The 19352-nt window shown below is 47.5% G+C and overlaps 1 protein-coding gene across 2 annotated transcripts in view; it reads left to right on the forward strand.

The window, feature by feature from the left end:
• The first annotated feature begins 1429 nt into the window (after positions 1–1429).
• Positions 1430–19352, forward strand: part of UBE3C (ubiquitin protein ligase E3C) — a 115481-nt gene continuing 97558 nt past the window's right edge. Inside the window, exon 1 of one of the 2 annotated variants that reach the window (XM_005205800.3) lies at positions 1430–1784. In XM_005205800.3, coding sequence (XP_005205857.2) covers positions 1719–1784 — 66 coding nt within the window. In that variant the 5' untranslated portion in view covers positions 1430–1718. The remainder of the gene's footprint in view (positions 1785–19352) is intronic. The other variant, NM_001192188.3, reaches the window with a different exon arrangement.

A 19352-nucleotide genomic window follows, 5' to 3' on the forward strand; every position in this document is an offset into this window, starting at 1 on the left:
GGTAATTTGTTACAACAATGACAGGAAGCTAAGATAGACAATTCAGAAAATTTGAAAAATACCCTTAATTATCAACAAAGCTGAAGTGGAGAACTAAGTTTGGTGTGCTGGTGAAATGGTCCCCTGCTCCTTGTGTGGCCTGGACCTTGGAAGAGTTCATTTGGGGCAGAACCTGAGACCTCAGAGCAGACTCACTGAGGACACAGAATGGATATTATCAATATTTTAAATCTTTGTCCTCTGACAGGTTCAAAAAAAGTGACAGTTTACTTATAAAATCTGTACAATTTAAAAATTGATACAATTTGGACATATTTGATGAATCAAGGATTTCTTGACATATCAGAGTAGTTTATACGTTAACTGAGAAGCCACGCTATCATTGACTTTCAAAGTTTTTTGATCCTATTGTGACCTAATTCTCATTATATATATATATGTTTGTGTGTCTGTCTGTCTATGTACATAGCAGAATTTTTCAAACGAAGATTGAAACCCATTAGAGGGTTGTGAAATGTACTTAGTGGTTTGCAGCTAGTATTAAAAAAAGAGAACAGAATAAAAGAAAACAAGGCATCTCGCATAGAAATGGAAGTATTAGATTTTACGATTTTGATTTTACTCGCGTGTATATGAAATGTATATATGTATCTGGTATATATGTGTGTATGCGATATCTATTTCTCTGAATATATTATACGTTTGTATGTATATGTTTATATATGTACATATGTACTTGTGTATATATTGACGTGCTTTTGACATTTATGTAAGAGTATGTATGTGTACATGATATACTTTTATGCTGTGTATGTGCTACATGCTTCTATCTGTGTGTGTATGATATATACGTGTATATGTGTGTACTAAGTTCGCGCATAACTAGGTCACAACGTTTAGTGATGCGCTCTCTAAGGGCGTTAAGTAATAAAGCTGATCTTTCCCTCTCGTATCAGTCAAGCCTGGTATCTTACAGAAAGCCTGGAGCCGGCTTCCCAGAAAAGTGCACACACGGAATCCGAGTCCAGCTTCGGGACGCAGGCGCCCACGAAGCCGGCCCCGGAGCACTGTGCACGCGGGACGCTTCAGCACCCCTCGGACAGCGCCCTCTGCCTCGCAGCACCTGCTGGGGGCGCTCCCTGCCCCCGCACCTGCGCTGCAGCGACGCGCTCCGGCCCCGCCCCCGGCCCGCCCCTGGCCCCGCCCCTCACCAGCTCCCGCCCCTCAAGGCCCCGGCCCCGCCCTTCGCCCCTCCCGCCAAAGCGCAGGGCCCCGCGGGTTCTTCCCACGGTCCGCTGCGCCGTCAACACGGGCGCGCGCACGCGAGCCGGGCGCCGGGAGCGGCGCGGCGGCGTCCGTGCCGGGCGCGCGCACGCCGACGGGGCGGCGCACAGCAGCAGCGGCGCCGGCGGCGGCGGCGGCGGCGGCCATCTTTCCTCACAGCGGCCGCTCTGGGTGTGAGTGAGGGATCCGCGGCCCCCGCTGGCGCTCGGGCTCGGCCGGAGTGGCGGCGAGGCGTGGATGAGGGGAGCGGCGGTGGCCGAGGGCCGCCCTCTGTGTCGCCACCCCCCCACCCAGGGCAGGCCGAGCGGGCAGCCCGCCGGCGGGCGCGGGGTCCCTGCCCGGCGCGGCCTCGTCCCGGCCGGGGCACTCCCCCGGCGCCCGCTGGCCGCCCGCGCTCTCTGGGTCGGGTCCCCCAGATGGGATAGGCTGTAAAGATGTTTAGTTTTGAGGGGGACTTCAAAACCAGGCCCAAGGTGTCCCTGGGAGGCGCGAGCCGGAAGGTAAGAGCGGCCTGCGAGCGGCGGCGCCTCGGGGCCGGGCGGGGGCGGGGCGCGTGCGTCCCTCCGGCCGGGCGGCGGGGTCACCCCCCAGGGTCACACCGGGTCCGGGAGGAAGGCTGATGGTTGCCGGGGCCGCGTGCACCGGGATCGCCCAGGAGCTGCGAGGATGCTGAGGGTGGACGGCCCTTCACATTTAGATGGTGAAAAACTCGGGGCCAGGGACACAGTGTTTCTTTCCGAAATGAGCTTTGGATACTTTGTCAGCCTTGACGTCTGGTGGTGACTGCTTTTATGGAGTTCTCCTCTGTTGTAGGAGGTGAGCAGGATGTATTCGTTCTTGACGACAGTCTCTGAAATTGAGGCGTACTCCTCGTCTTTGGCCGTGTGTTTGAATCCAAGAGCATGAAAATTATTCTTCAGCAACCCTTTGGAAACATTTCTGGAGAGACTCTGGAACTTTTTTTCTGTTATGATAGTTGTTTTTGTTGTTCGTCTTGTCCAGCCCTTTGTGACCCGATGGACTGCCACACGCCAGGCTTCCCTGTCCTTCACTGTCTCCCCGAGTTTGCTCAGATTTGTGTCCATCTGAGTCGGTGATGCCATCCAACCATCACATCCTCTGTCGTCCCTTTCTCCCGCCTTCAGTCTTTCCCAGCATCAGGGTCTTTTCTAATGAGTCAGCTCTTCCCATCAGGTGGCCAAAGTATTGAGGTTCAGCTTCAGCATCAGTCCTTCCAGTGAGCATCCAGGGTTGATTTCTTTTAGGATTGACAGTTATTCTTGGGATAACAGTTGAGAGTAAGAGTGGACAGACTACTCTGCTGTCTTCTCTGATGACTGGCATCTGCTGATTGGCTGGAATTGCTGGTAAGCAGCTCAGCGTCAGCGTTGTTTCATTTGCTTGCTTTCCACTACTTCACTGAATCCCTTTTCTGCCTGTTTTAGTTTTATCAGGCTGAAAATAAAGTGTGGTCCTCCCTACTTAAAGTGTTTGGGAAGTTCACGTGAGTATAATTAGCTGTTTACTAAATAGTTTTCTAAAATGGTCTTTAAATGCTTCGTGTATTTTGTCTTCTATACTAACGTATTGTTTGTTACCTTTGCGACTGGGCTGACTTGGGACTCTAACGTGATTGCTCGGTGTAGAGATACCTGTTTAAATGGTACTGCGAGTGTATGTGGGTTTCCCAGGTGGCATAGTGGTAAAGAATCTGCCTGCTAATGCAGAAGATACAAGAGACTTGGATTCAGTCTCTGGGTCAAGAAGATCCCCTGGAAAAGGGAATGGCTACACACTCCGGTATTCTTGCCTAGAAAATTCCACAGAGGAAGCCTGGTGGGCTTCAACCCATGGAGTCACAAAAGAGTCAGACAAGACTGAGCACACATTGGGGTATGTATGTGCTCGTTTCTGAGGGTGGAGGATGGGATCCCAGCAGCGAGTTGGGAGAGAAGCGTGTTGATAGTTTTCAGGCTTTGGGTTTTGCAAGATGGTGATTGGTTGAATGTAGCTGGCTGCAGAACAGGGTACGTGTTGAAGTGTGGCAGGGCTGGCGTGGGCCATATTCGGGCTTGGCTATTCATGAAAATTCCAGGTGAGACCAAAGGATTTCTGCCCTTCGAAGGGGCCTTGAAGACCCTGTGGGCCAGAGTTAGTTTTCAGATGGGATAAAGAGCCACTGGGTGACTGCACGGCCATGTGGCCTGGCTGTAGGTCACCGCCTGAGAATCCATGTCCCTTCAGTTCTGTACGACCTTGTGACTTCAGTACCGACGAGTACCCCGCAGGTCCTGTTGGGTGCTGATCCTGTTCTCTCACCAGGTAACACATTTTGTCTCTGAGGAAAATCAGAATCTCAAGAGGAGATTGTGTATATGGCGTTTCAAATGTGTGAAACAGTTTTTTTTTTTTTTTCCTTTCCCCTTTTATCCCCCTTTTCATTGAGGTTTAGACTTAACATACAGTCAAGGCACAAACATTAAGTGTCTGTATCTTAGGCCCCATCCACTAGAAGCCTGAGGAGGAAATCCTTGTACGAGTGGAGTTGAAGGAAGAGGAGAGGTCAGGGGACCAGGGTTGCAGTCCAGCTTTAGCCAATCCCGCCGGTAGCTTTGGAGTGCGGCTGGCATCACAGACTTGCCCCTTCTTGTATCACTTATGCATTGTCTGCAGGCTGCCCCTGGCGTGGGTGAGAGTGCAGTTCTTCTGAGAGGTATCAGTTACTGTCAAGTGGTTGGGTGATGGAATCTGGGTGGGGAATTAACTGTACGTTCTGCTTGAAGGATTTTTACACGTGAACACACCTTGGGGCCCACCATTCCCATCAGATCACGTGCCCAGCATTCAAGAGGCTGCCTTCTGCACCCTTCCATTCTGAGCCCTCCTGTCCAGAGATAGGGAACGTTTCATTCAAGGATGGGCACAACAATATGTGAACCAAGAAACTCCAGATGTACAAGTTAGATTTAGAAAAGGCAGAGGAACCAGAGATCAAACTGCCAACATCCGTTGCATCATATAAAAAGCAAGCAAGTTCCAGAAAAACATCTGCTCCTTCACTGACTAAGCTAAAGCCTTTGACTGTGTGGATCACAACAAACTGGAAAATTCTTAAAGAGATGGGAATACCAGACGTTCTTACCTGCTTCCTGAGAAACCAGTGTGCAGGTCAGGAAGCAACAGTGAGAACCAGACATGGAACAATGGACTGCTTCAAAAATTGAGAAAGGCGTTCCTCAAGGCTGTATATTGTCACCCTCCTTATTTAGCTTGTATGCAGAGTACATCATGTGAAATGGACTAAATGAGCTACAAGTTGGAATCAAGATTAGCAGAAGAAACATCAACAGCCTCAGATATGCAAATGATACCACTGTAATGGCAGAAAGTGAAGAGGAACTAAAGAGCCTCTGTTATCAAGAGGGTAAAAGAGGAGAATGAAAAAGCTGGCTTGAAACTCAGCATTCAAAAAACTAAGATCATGGCATCTGGTCCCATCATTTCATGGCAAATACAAGGGGAAAAAGTAGAAACAGTGACAGATTTTATTTTCTAGGCTCCAGAATCACTGTGGATGGTCAGTACAGCCATGAAATTAAAAGATGCTTGCTCCTTAGAGGAAAAGCTATGACAAACCTAGACAGCATGTTAAAAAGCAGAAACTTCACTTTGCTGATAAATGTTCATCTAGCCAAAGCTATGGTTTTTCCAGTAGTCATCTACAGATGTGAGAATTGGACTGTAAAGAAGGCTGAGCGCCAAAGAATTGATGCTTTTGAACTGTGGTGTTGGAGAAGACTCTTGAGAGTCCCTTGGACATCAAGGAGGTCAAACCAGTCAACCCTAAAGGAAATCAACCCTGAACATTCACTGGGAGGACTGATGCTGAAGCTGAAACTCCAGTACTTTGGCCACCTGATGCCAAGAGCCAACTCATTGGAAAAGACCCTGATGCTGGGAAAGATTGAAGACAGGAGGAGAAGGGGACGACAGAGGATGAGATGGTTGGATGGCATCGCTGACTCAATGGACATGAGTTTGACCAAACTCTGGAAGATAGTAAAAAACAGGAAAGCCTGGCGTGCTGCAGTCCATGGGGTTGAAAAGAGTTGAAATGACTTAGTGACTGAACAACAACCCAGAGATATCTCCTGTTTTCACCTTTATTACCACAGAGTAATTCTGCCTGTTGAGCTTCCTGTGCTTGGAATCCCCTCTTTTTGGAGCTGGCTTCTTGTGGCTCAGTGCTCTGAGAGGTGGAGCCCATTGTCTTATTTTGATGCATTGTCTGAACGTAGCACAGTTGGCCCACGTTTGCTGTGTGAGTCTCTGGGTGGACACCTGCTCTCACGTGCTGGCCACACATTGCACATGGGTTTAGCTCTAGTGCGCTCTGCCCCGTCCCCTCGAAGGCAGACCTGCAGCGTCTGAGGGTTTCAGGGGCTCCACTTATTGCCAGCACTTAGTATTGTCAGTCCTTTTAATAAGAAAATTCTTCTGTTGTTCGGGTGGGTATGTAGTTTCATTGTTTTGATTTTGTTTCCTAACAGCTAAATGATATTTGAGCACCCAAATTTGCTTATTTTCTTTAATTCTCTTTCTCTGCAACTTAAGTCCTTTCTCTTCTTTCTTAAGCTTAGTGGAAACTGAATGGTTGCCACTTTTTGAGTGAATGTAAATTTTTCCTTCAAATTAAATGAATATTTAATATATTTATTTGTGAAGGTTCTTTGAAAGATCTGAAACATTGTAAGGAAAAGTTCATGCCCTCCTTGTAATCTTGTTGGGGAGATAAGACTTATGTAATTAAACCTTAAATAACCATAGAGAGAGTAAGTACCACATTCTAGATTTCCCTTGGAGCTGACTCAGGAAAGGACAGAGTTGGTGGGCTTGGTCTTGAAGGGTCGAACGAGGGTGGGTGGGAAGCAAGTATTCCAGGTGGGTGGGAGGATTTGCGTGTGTCAGTGTATACTGGATTCCTCTGGTGCTAAGTCACTACAGTTTCCACTTAGTATTTCTGAAGTCAGAGTACATCTTGATAACATGACACAGTTTTTGGCAGTATTTTTTTCTTTTCTCAGTAGTGCATAGAAGAATATCTTAGAGGTCATTTGATTACAGGTTTAGAAATCTGCTGTTATTAGCATCTTGCCTTGTTATTCAGTCGCTCAGTCATGTCCAACTCTTAGCCACCCCATGGACTGTAGCATACCAGGCTTCCCTGTCCTTCATCATCTCCCAGAGTTTGCTCAAACTCATGTCTATTGAGTCTGTGATGCCATCTAACCATCTCATCCTCTGTCTTCCCCTTCTCCTGCCGTCAAGTCTTTCCCAGCATCAGGGTCTTTTCCAGTGAGTTGGGTCTTGCCATCAGATGGCCAGAGTATTGGAGCTTCAGCATCAGTCCTCCCAGTGAATATTCAGGGTTGATCTCCTTTAGGATGGACTGGTTGGATCTTGCAGTCCAAGGGACTCTCAGATCTTCTCCAACACCACAGTTCAAAAGCATCAGTTCTTTGGCGCTCAGCCTTTATGGTCCAATTCTCACATCTGTACATGACTAATGGAAGAACCATGGCTTTGGCTAGATAGACCTTTGTCAGCAAAGTGATGTCTCTGCTTTTTAACATACTGTCTAGGTTGGTCATAGCTTTTCCTCCAAGGAGCAAGTGTCTTTACTTTCATGGCTGCACTGACTGCCTGTAGTGATTTTGGAGCCCAGAAAATAAAATCTGTCACTGTTTCCACTTTTCCCCCTTTTATTTGCCATGAAGTGATGGGACCAGATGCCATTATCTTAGTTTTTTGAATGTTGAGTTTCAGGCCAGGTTTTTCACACTCCTCTTTTACCTTCTTGATAAAAGAGGCTCTTTAGTTCCTCTTCACTTTCTGCAGATATCATCTGCATATCTGAGGTTGTTGATGTTTCTCCTCGTAATCTCAGTTCCTGCTTGTGATTCATCCAGCCCAGGATTTCACATGATGTAGTCTGCATAGAAGTTAAATAAGCAGGGTGACAATACTGCAGCCTTGACAAAAACTCCTTTCTCAATTTTGGACCAGTCTGTTCTGTTTCTGGTTCTCACTGTTGCTTCTTGACCTGCATACAGATTTCTCAGGAGGCAGGTCAGGTGGTCTGGTATTCCCATCTCTTTAACAATTTTCCACAGTTTGTGGTGATCCACACAGTCAAAGGCCTTAGTTCAGCTAATGAAGCAGACGTAGATGTTGTTCTGGAATGCCCTAGCCTTCTATATGATCCAATGGATGTTGGCAACTTGATATCTGGTTCCTTTACCTTTTCTAAATCCACCTTGTACATCTGAAAGTTCACTACATCTTGCCCTAGTGCAGTTCATTTGTTGCATTGATAAACCAATATCAGTACATTAAAGTTCATTCTTTGTGTTGCATTGAGTGGGTTCTGACGTGTGTAATGACTTGCATCCTCCAGTGCAGTGTCGTAGAGCGTAGTGTGTTGCCCTGTGCTTTCCCTGTTCATCTCCCTTATCCCGCGCTTTCCCCGCCGCCGCTCCCCCCGCCCCAGCCCCATCTCTGGCCTCCAGCAGCCTTGTTCCTGCCTGTAGGTTAGGTTGCGCTTCCAGGATGTCGTGTGTCGTTGGAATCACACAGTGTAGTCTTTTCAGCTGGCTTCTCTCACTTAGCAGCGTGCTTAAATGTATGCAGGGGTCTTCCTTGCCTTTTTGTAAGCTTTGATAGCTTGATTTTTTTTAAACCTTATTTTCTATTAGCAAACTATTTTATTAGAGCAGTTGTACGCTTGCAGAAAAAACTGCTGGGAAGCACACTCCCTCTCTGCAGCGCCTTTGTTTCCTGTCTCATCTCCTCCATCTTGCTGTTATGTAGTACATTTACTACAATTGATGGATTGATGTTGATACATTATTGTTAAGTCAGCTTATATCAGAGCTCACTGCAGGTGTTGCACATTCTGTGGGTTTTGATCTTTTGAAACTGGTTCCTTGAATTTAGGAATTTTCTTCTAAGGTTGTTCCATGTCTTTTGTGGTCTAATTTTTTTTTCTGGATGCACCCCACATCATGTGGGACCTTAGTCCCCCAACCAGGGATCAAACCCTCGCACCTGCATTGGAAGGCAGAGGCTTAACCACTGGGCCACTAGGGAAGTCCCTTTTGTGGCCTCATAGCTTCTCCCCGCCTCCAGTTGCTGAATAATACTCCGTTGTCTGGATGGACCACAGTTCGTTCGTCCCTTCACCTTCGGAAGCACATCTTGGTTGCTTCCAAGTTTTAGCATCAGTTGTGAATAAAGCCGCCGTCGACATCCACGTGCAGGCCCTGCGTGGATATGGTGTTCCGCTCCTTTGGGTGGATATCAAGGAGTGGGATTGCTGGATTGTCTGAGAAGACTATGTTCAGTTTTGCAGTTGACTGAAAAACTGTCTTCCAAAGTGGCTGTGCGTTCGTGCCAAGTCACTTCAGGCATGTCCGACTCTTTGCAAAACCATGGACTTCAGCCCACCGGGCTCCTCTGTCCATGGATTCTCCAGGCAGGAATACTGGAGTGGTTGCCATCTTCTTCAGAGTGGCCGTCCCGTTTTGCGTTTGCACCAGCAGTGGGGGCTTCTGTTACTCCACGTCCTTGTCGGCGTTTGGTGTTGGAGGTTCACATGTGGCCTTTCTGGTGGGTGTGTGGTGGGCCTCGCCGCTGTAGTTCCCATTTCCCTGATGACATGTGACGCGGAGCATCTTTTCATAGGTGCTTACTTAGATCTAGCTGCTTTGTTGAGGTGTCTGTTCAGGTCTTTATTCTATATTTTAATCAGGTTGTTTTCTTACTGTTAAGTTTCAACAGTTCCTTACATACATTTTTAATGTACTTTTATATATTTTGTATATGTGAACTCCTTTTTCAGATATGTTTTTTGCATATATCTTGCCTCAGTTTATAACTTCTCATTTTCTTAATACTGTCTTTTGCAGAGCAGAAGTTCTTAATTGTAGTGAAGTCCAGTTTTATCAGTTTTTTTTCTTGCATGAATTGTCTTGTGTTGCATCTAAAAAGTCATGCCAGGGCTTCCCTGGTGGCTCAGAGGTAAAGAACCTGCCTGCTGATGGAGGAGACATGAGTTCGATCCCTGGTCTGCGAGGATCCCACATGCCTCGGCGCGACTAAGCCCATGACCCACGAGTGCTGAGCCTGTGCTCTGTGGCCCGGGAACCACAACTGCTGCGCCTTCACGCTGCAGCTGCTGAAGCCTGAGCACCCTAGAGCCCGTGCTCCACGACAGGAGAAGCCGCTGCAGTGAGCGGCCCACGCAGGGCGACTAGAGAGTAGCCCCCACTTGCCAAAACTAGAGAAAAGCTTGTGAAGCAGCACAGAGCCAGCATAGCCAAAAAATAAATCAAATTCTTTTTTAAAAAAAGTCATGCCAAACAGGATGTCACCTGGCTTTTCTCCTGTGTTAACTTCTAGTAGTTTTATAATTCTGTATTTTACCTTTTCGTCTATGGTCTATTTTGGGGTAATTTTTGTGAACTGTGTTAAGGTCTGTGTCTGCTGCTGCTGCTTTTAAGTCGCTTCAGATGTGTCCGACTCTGTGCGACCCCAGAGACGGCAGCCCACCAGGCTCCCCCGTCCATGGGATTCTCCAGGCAAGAACACTGGAGTGGGTTGCCATTTCCTTCTCCAGTGCATGAAACTGAAGTCGCTCAGTTGTGCCCGACCCTCAGTGACCCCATGGACTGCAGCCTACCGGGCTCCTCCGTCCACGGGATTTTCCAGGCAGGAGTACTGGAATGGGGTGCCATTTTTTCTGTTTTGGCATGGGAGTGTCCAGTTTCAGCACGTTTGTTGAAAAGCTGTTCTTTCCCCATTGGATTGTCTTTGCTCTCGTCAAAGGTCAGTCGGCTCAGTCGTGTGTCTGTTTCTGGGCTTGGTATCCTGGTTCATGGATCTCTGTGTCTATTTGGGGTTTTTGGTTTGTTTGGCGCTGTTTTTGCCAGTGCCACATTGTATTCATTTCTGGGGCTTTAGAGTAAGTCTCAGAGTTGGGTAGTGTCAGTCCTCTGACTTTGTTCATATTTTTCTTCAGCATCGTGTTGGCTTTTTTGAGTCTTGTGCCCTTTCATAGCAACCTTAGAGTCACTTTGTTGATAATCACAAAGTAACGTACTGTGCTTTTCCTTTCTTTAAAAAAAACCATTGTGTTTTAAGTGTATTTGTTACATCAGGTTTTTTTAAGTATAGTTAAATGAACAATATTACATAAATTGCAGATGTGTAGTAATTCACAGTTATTCAAGGTTATGCTCCATTTATGGTTGTTATTGGAGAAGGAAATGGCAGCCCACTCCAGTATTCTTGCCTGGAGAATCCCATGGACAGAGGAGCCTGGCGGGCTGTAGTCCATGGGGTCTCGAGAGTCAGATACGACTTAGCAACTAACACCGATACCATGGTTACCTGCAGTATTGGCTGTGTTCTCTTGTGTTGTATGGATTTACTGGTTTTGACTGGGATTGCGTTGAATGTGTAAATCAAAAGAGCAGCCCCTGGAGGGGTTGCTTCCCACAAGATGCTAGTGGGAAAGAATCTGCCTGTCGGTGCAGGAGACAGAAGACGTGGGTTCAACCCCTGCATCAGGGAGGCCCCTGAAGTAGGAGACGGCACCCTGCCCCAGTGTCTTGCTTAGGGAATACCACGGACAGAGGCCTGGCGGGCTACCGCCCGTGGGGTCGCAGAGTTGGGTGTGACTGAGGAGCTGAGCACTGGTGTGATTATATGCTTTTTCTTTAGTCTGTTGTTATAATGGATTATACCAAGTGTTTTATTAGGTTGGTGCAAAAGTAATTGCAGTTTTGCATTGTTGAACTTTGCCATTTGGTATTGGAATGCATTCTTAAATGTGTCTGTGTTATGCATCATTTAAGTCTTATGTTTTTTCACTAACAACTCATTACTTGCAGGTTTATATTTATTTTAGACTAGGGAAATGATGTTAGACAAAAAGCAAATTTGAGTGAATTTCTTTTAATTAGAGTTCCAAATGCTTCATAAAGCTGCAGAGACAACTCACAACATCAACAATGCATTTGGCCGAGGAACTGCTAACAAATGTACAGTGCTTTCTGCAAAAGAACCAGAAGCTGCCCAGAGCCTTGTAGACGAGGAGCGCAGTGGCCACTCATCAGAAGTTGACAGTGACTGGTTGAGAGGATCCTTGAAGTTGAAAAAGCTCGATAAGTGAGGCCTCACACGCCGTATGTGTGCTTAGTCGTTCAGTCGTGTCTGACTCTTTTCGACCCCATGGACTGCAGTCCCTCCAGGCTCCTCTGTCCACGGGATTCTCCAGGCAAGAATACTGGAGTGGGTTGTCATGCCCTCCTCCAGGGGATCTTTCCAACCCAGGGATCGAACCCAGGTCTCCTGCATTGCAGGCGGATTCTTTACTGTCTGAGCCACCAGGGAAGCCCCTCATGAGCCGACTGCAAATCAAAAAAATTGTTGTTTTGAAATGTCATCTTCTCTTATTCTGTGCAACAAGTAACCATTTCTTGATTGGATTTTGGCTTGCCATGAAAAGTGGATTTTATACAACTAACTAGCGATGACCAGCTCAGTATTTGGACCAAGAAGAAGCTCCAAAACACTTCCCAAAGCCAAACTTGCACCAAAAAAAAGGTCATGGTCACTGTTTGGTGGTCTGCTGCCTGTCTGATTGACTGCACCTGTAATGGATTTGCTGGAATCCGAATCCTGGCGAAACCATCACATCTGAGAAGTACGCTCAGCAGGTGGATGAGGTGCACTGAACACCGCAGCCGGCAATGGTCAACAGAAAGGGCCCGCCTCTTCTCCCCAGCAGTGCCCGGCCGCCCATCGCACAAGCAACACATCAGACGTTGACCAAATTGAGCTGCAAAGTTTTGCCTCGTCCTCCACATTCGCTCAACCTCTCGCTCACCTGCTACCGCTTCTTCAAACGTCTCAACACCTGTTGGCAGCGAAAATGCTTCCACAACCAGCAGGATGCAGAAAACGCCTTCCAAGAGTTCGTCGAATCCCCAAGCGTGGATTTTTTTGCCGTGGAAAACAGAGTTATTTATTTTTGGCAAAAATGTGTTATTGTAATGGTTCCTGTTTTGATTAATAAAGATGTGGTTGAGCCTAGTTATAACAATTTAAAATGTATAGCCCGAAACAGCAGTTACTTTTCACCAACCTGATAAATGCTGAACCCACCCTGCATACCCAGCATAAGTCCCACTTGGTTGTGATATATAATTCTTTTTATACATTGTTGCATTCAGTTTATAGTGTTTTATTTGGGGGTTCTTGGCCTGTGTTCAGGGGAGAATTGTCTGTAGGTTTCACCTCCTGTGATACCTTTTTCTGGTTTGGGTGTTAGGGTGCCACTGGTTCACAGAGCAGGTTTTACTGTAGAGCTTCCCGAAGCCCACTGCTGGAATTTTAATTTTGCCTTTGCCTAAGTCTGCTGCTGCTGCTGCTAAGTCGCTTCAGTCGTCTCCGACTCCGTGCGACCCCATAGACGGCAGCCCACCAGGCTCCCCCGTCCCTGGGATTCTCCAGGCAAGAACACTGGAGTGGGGTGCCATTTCCTTCTCCAGTGATTGAAAGTGGAAAGTGAAAGTGAAGTTGCTCAGTCGTGTCTGACTCTTAGCGACCCCATGGACTGCAGCCTGCCAGGCTCCTCCATCCTTGGGATTTTCCAGGCAGGAGTACTGGAGTGGGGTGCCATTGCCTTCTCTGTGCCTAAATCTAGACTGCTCTTAAGACTGCAAGCCCTCTGACTGGTTAGCTTTATACAGCTGCCCTCTGTTGTATAATTGAAGGTCTTACCGTAAATATTTTAACTTAAGAACATGTGCTGTTTCACTTTGAAAAGCTGACACTGTGTTGTTCTGTACTCTGTGTACATTGCATTGCAGCGTAAGCTGTCTCTTACAGGCCTGACTCAAGGGAAGCAGAATGTTTTCCAAGATCAGATGTTACAATTTACTGTCAGGACTGATATTATTACCTTACCGTTTTTCCCACTGGCCCCAGTCTGTCCTCTTGAATGTGATTATCTGTAGCTTTCACGTATGAGACCAGAAATCTGAGTTCCCTGTCGCAGATAAAGTCAGAAGGTCTTGGTCTAGTTCTCAGGGACAGTAAGCAGAATGGAAGGGCTGAGACTTTGCAGTTGTCCTTGGGCCTCAAAGGCTGAGGCGACCAGCAGACTTGGGGCACAGCATCAAGGAGGCGCTGACTGGGGACGCAGGCGCAGGGCTTAAGGCGGACTCCAGGGGCTGCCTGGTCCTGAGAGTGAGCGCCTCCTTCAGCGTGTCCGGCACCTGCCTCGCTTGCCTTCCCTTGTCCTGTCTGACTTTGCACACTTGTGTGCCCTGATTTTCTGGAGTTACAGAGTTAGTTGCCAACTAGGTCTCTTAACTGAGGTAATAAACTAGTCATCTCATAGGACTGTAGAAGAGCCCTCAAAAGAGATTATTGCAAAAGCAGTGAAGAGTTTTCCTCTGTGATTTTCCCTTTTTCTTATAACTTCAAAGAATGCGGGCACCTAGGAGTTTGGAAGTTAAGTGTGTTGTTCTTTGCCCACGACTTGTTCTCCGACCACGGCCTCTTCACGCGTTCCGTCTCCTCTGCCACCTGTGAGCACGAGGGCAGGAGCAGGCACTTCTGTCCAGTGTCCCAGAGTCCATCACCTTCAGTGCTGACCGAGCTAAAGATGGAAATACCTGTGGGGGTGTGGGTGGCATCATGAATTGGCACGGTCTACCTGGGGCGCAGTTTAACGGCAAGTACCCAGAGTCACAAACAGGCGCGGCCCTGCTAAATCCAGCAGTTCTGTTTTTAGAGATGTATTCTAATAAACCGATGTAACAGGTGTCTGGCATAGATGCCTGGGAAAGAAGAGCTGACGGTTGTGGCATTGCTTGTGTTATTGAAAAATTTGAAACAGCCTGAGTGTTTAACAGTAGAAGATCTGTTAAACAAATGGTGATGTAACCGTACAGTGGGGTACTGTACAGCTGTTTAAAGCGGTCATGATCTGTGTGTTTTCATACTCATTACTGACTGATGTCTGTTCATCATCTGTATCAGAATGTCATTTTTAATGGAAACTAGGTTGCAAAACATTACTCCATTTAAATTGTGTTCATCTGAATGGTCATGATCTCTTGCTTCACCAGTCTCTTAATTTCCAATGAATGAAGGTCTAGTTGTCTATTTCTGCATCTAGTGGCTTAAAGCAGTGCAGTTTCACTCTCTGTGGGGCCAGATACCTGAGGGCTGGTGCGGCAGTCTCTCGGAGGCCTAGGTGTTGGAAACCAGGAAACCATTGTTTGGTGCTGAGGGCTCTGTTCTGGGGCTGGCTCGTGTCTGTGCCTGGAGGTTGGAGCTGGGTCTTGGTGGGAGGTGTCCGTTCCCTGCCCCTTGGACGTCTTCAGGGCTGCTTGAGCGTGCTCCTGACACGGCAGCTGGCTTCCCCATAGCTAGTGGCACAGGAGAGCAGGGAGAACATGCAGTGCCTGTTGACCGTCTGAGCATCAGGCGTTGTCCCTTCTGCCCTGTTTGATGGTCCAGTCCGAGCTTTAGGTGTAGCCCACCAGTGTGGAGCTGTAAGAAGGAAAGAAACTGGTGAACTGGGAACAGCAGAGCAAACTGGCGAACTAGGGAACGGACTTAAAATTCCCTTCCGCCAGGCAAGGCTTCCTGACTGAGCTGTTACCTTATGCTGCTCGAAAACAGGCGTACCTGCAGAGTCTGACCTGAATCGTTAGGAGTTAGCCATCTTCCTCAAAAAAGCCTTAGAAACAGGAAGGGCTGTCATTTATTTGCAGCAGTTTGAATTCACTTAGATCATTTACCTTTTTAATCCAGCCACCTTTGGAGCACAGCGGGGAATATACTGGGGAGTGGGTGATTTGGGAATCTTGACGGTCACAGGGCAGGCTGGGGGAGAGGGTGAAGTAGGAGAGGACAGAAAGTGTATTTCTGCCTTGGGCAGTCTGTGCGAGGACGCAGGCGGAAGCCAGTCCTCCTCCTCCTCTAGTGCCTGCCCTGCAGCCTGCCCTCGAGCCGCGTGTTGGTGCCCTCGGCTCTGTGTGCTGGGCTGGGTTCCTGACAGGTTTCTGATTGAACATTGTTGCCACCAGTAAGAAGCCATGGGCAGAGTTGTCCGACCATGAGAAAGTGGCTGTCACTTACAGAGACGAGGCTGGGGGGACGGCAGTCGGGCCAGCTCACAAAGGGGGCCTGTGAGGAGCTCGTCCCTCAGGGGCGGTGCAGGGCCAGACCCCAGGTGAGAAGCTGCTGTAGTTGCGCAGAGTAGTGGGGGCCTGAGGCAGGTGGCCGGCCCCGAGGGGAGGGCTCCAGCGCTGGTGAGGAGCTAGAGTTGATGAGATCTGCGGGGACCCTCGGCAGGCACATCAGGTGTCAGTCCGGGACGACAGGAGTGGACATGATCCGAGGCGCTGAGGAGTCCCTAGGACGTGCTCTGTGAAATGCTGGGGATGTGCAGTCGGCAGGAGCAGCTTCAGGGAGAGGCTGGGAGTCCGCTCCGCTGGCCCATCAGTAGGTAGTTGAAATTGCACAACGTGCTGGCAAGTGTTCTGCTGAGAAGACGCGTGGGCTCAGGACAGAACTCCAAGGGACGCCGGCGTTCAGAGGAGCAACAGAGTGGCGTGGCCAGCCAGAATACGCGTCTGCGTGTCTTCGAGTGCAGACAGTCGTTCTGACCCAGAGGCGGTAGCAGAGCAGAGCTCCCTGGAGAACTGGGGCTTGTTGGAGGACCTCGGACCTTTGGTACTGGTTTTGTGGTTTTATTTGCTGTAGCTGAGACTCTCTCCTGTGGACTGACCACGAGGCATTCATATATACTCCCCCAAAGCCGAGGGTCCAGTTGTTCAGTCTGTTTTCTGAAATTACATGCTGCAGAGTGACTAAGCCCACGTGCCCCAGCGCCTGAGCCTCTGCCCTGGGCCTGGGAGCCGCAACTGCTGAAGCCTGCGCAGCGCAACTAGAGAAGAGCCCGTGTGGTAACGAAGGGCCCGCACAGCCAAACATGAATTAAGAGGTTTTTTTGTTTTTTTTTTTTTAATTATAAAACAGACTCCTATAAAAAAAAGTTACCGTGCATAATTACCATAGTCCCTCATCCTTCTCTGTTTGAGCTGTGTATGAAGTGTTTGTGTTCATGCTTTATTTTGGGGCTTGTAGATTATTTCCGGAGAAGGCAATGGCACCCCATTCCAGTACTCTTGCCTGGAAAATCCCATGGATGGAGGAGCCTGGTAGGCTCTGTATGAGCTGTGTATGAAGTGTTTGTGTTCATGCTTTATTTTGGGGCTTGTAGATTATTTCCGGAGAAGGCAATGGCACCCCATTCCAGTACTATTGCCTGGAAAATCCCATGGATGGAGGAGCCTGGTAGGCTGCAGTCCATGGGGTCGCAAAGAGTCGGACACGACTGAGCGGCTTCACTTTCACTTTTCACTTTCATGCATTGGAGAAGGAAATGGCAACCCACTCCAGTGTTCTTGCCTGGAGAATCCCAGGGATGGGGGAGCCTCGTGGCCTGCCGTCTATGGGGTCGCACAGGGTCGGACACGACTGAAGCGACTTAGCAGCAGCAGCAGCAGTAGTTTATTTCTCTCCTGTTGTGAACATCTTCTTAGCCAGTGGTTTATAATTATTTTTAGGATAGATTTCAGAAAGAAGCTGGATTGCTCGGTCACCCTGTGCACGTCGACTTTGGCGTGTCCCCTGGGCTGCGCAGCCCTGCTGCCTAAGCAGCTGCGTGCGCAGGTCACAGAGGGCTGCGGCAGGCAGCCTCGGCCTCCGAGGGCGCTTTCCAGGGGTTTCTGCTTTTCTGCTTGTTCGTGGCCGTAAGCCGGGCCGTATCTCGTTGTCTGTCTGCCTGCTTGCTGTGTGCTCTTGCTTCTTCCTGACTCCCGCTCTGTGAGGCAGAGACGCTAGCAGCCTGCGGAGGTAGGAATCAGGGCTCAGAGACTCGGGTCATTTAGCGTAAAGCACGAAGCTCAAGTATGTGAGCCCTGGTCTGGATGTTGTGTAGCCCACACGTCTTGTGTTGTTTCTAAAGCTTTGCGTAAGCTCTCATTCCACCGTTGGGCAAGGTGAGGACCCTGTCTTGCAGGCACTGGAAGGGTGGCTTTAGCAGTCCTGTGTCTTTTTGAGTTGATTTTCTTACGGCAGTTGTAAGAAATGTTCCCTTTAACTTTAGAAGGAGTGTTGGCAACCCTGGTGGGTTAGCAGGCAGCACAGCTTGTAGCCCGTCTTTACTGTGAAAGGTGGAGCTGTAAAAGTATAATGGGGACTTGACAAAATGCTCATCTGTAACCAGCTGTCTGCAGCATAGTCCCTCATCTTTTCTGGGCTTCTGTTTCTGAAACTTCGTAATGAGAAAGTTATAATTCTTGCCAATGAGGTGTTTAGATTATCACTCACCTTCCTTAAGTCTGATGATGTTTCCGTCTCTAATCTCCAGTCAGTGGCCCTGAAAAAGTTTCTTTTTTTAAATTGGAGAAAGTTTTTAAAACAGATTATTCTAATGGGCATATATAATGAAGCATTCCTCTCACTAAGATCCCAAACTTCCCCACTGTTACCAGCTTCCTCAAGCTTTCCAAAATTATTACCAGCTTCCTCAGGGTTTCCAAAACTAGAGTAAATATAGATAAACGCGTCCCCCTGACATTTTAAACCACCAGGAAAGCTGCTCTTCTCCTCAGCACGTGTCTCAGTGGCGACTCCACGCCAGCACCTTGACGTGTGGCTTCTCTTCATGGATGCGTGATATCCCACGGCCACTTTTCTGTTGCTTAGATGGACTTGTGCAGTTTGTTTCTAGGATTTTGCTAGTGCAACTGCCGTAACTACCACACAGTTCTGGTGTAAGAACAGCAGGTCTTTTGGAATTTACTGTAACGGAATATACACTGTTACATTTTATTGTGGTACTTTAAATGAGCATAAATTTTATTTTTAAGTCAGCATAAATGCCTTTTTTCTATGTAGATTTTGAATTGGGGCGGCTCATAGTGCATTGTTTTATAAATGTGATTTTCGTAATTTGTCACTCTATTTTGTTCCAGTTTTAGGATGTGAAAGTGTTAGTTGCTCAATTGTGCCCGACTCTCTGCGACCCCATGGACTGTAGCCCGCCAGGCTCCTCTGTCCATGGAATTCTCCAGGCAAGAGTACTGGAGTGGGTTACCGTTTCCTTCTCCAGGGGCTCTCCCTGACCCAGGGATGGAACCCAATCTCCTGCGTTGCAGGCAGATTCTTTACCATCTGAGCCCCCAGGGAAGCCCCCAGTTTTAAGATACGTGCTGCCAGAGTGAGCACCTACGACTGTGTTTTTTGCCCCTTTGATTGTGTTTGCCTGTGTGTGAAGCTGGTCGCCATTGTATCTTTCATAAAAGTTTTTTCTTATAGGTCTATAAAAGAAGGAAAAATCCAGAGATCATAGGTTGTACATTATTCACAAAACTTCTGTTAATTTTAGTTAACTCAAAGTATTTTACTTGAATATTCTTCAAATTATGTCAAAGTATTAGTATTGTTTGTGCATAACTTGAAACAGATGTAAGACTGAGTCTGTTTATATTAGTAAGTGGGGTAAATTTCTAGTAGAAAATAGCCCATATAGATAAAACAGAAAATCTCACGTTATTTTTTAAAATAAAGGTATTAATAAACATGCTGAAGTTCTTTTTAAGTGGTTAGCAGTCAGTTTGAGTGTTTGTCTTTATGTAAATTGTCATGTTATGTAAACTTAGTTTAATCTATAGTCAAATTTTTGACTATGCATTTAAAAAAAATTCTGATGGTTAATGAAATCTACTTTAAACTCTATATGACTTTTTTTTTAAAGTTCATTTTGTTACCACTAAATTCATTTGCATGAAGAAGGCATTTTTTTCCCCCTTGAAAAAAATCTTCATTAATGGTATTTGTGAAGTTTGGCCATATTTAATCTTCAGAGCAGATAAGATAATGTGCCTGAAGGTCAAAGGTCAAATAGAGAAGTCTGC

Source organism: Bos taurus, chromosome 4, assembly GCF_002263795.3.
Source record: "Bos taurus isolate L1 Dominette 01449 registration number 42190680 breed Hereford chromosome 4, ARS-UCD2.0, whole genome shotgun sequence".
Taxonomy (NCBI): Eukaryota; Metazoa; Chordata; class Mammalia; order Artiodactyla; family Bovidae; genus Bos; species Bos taurus.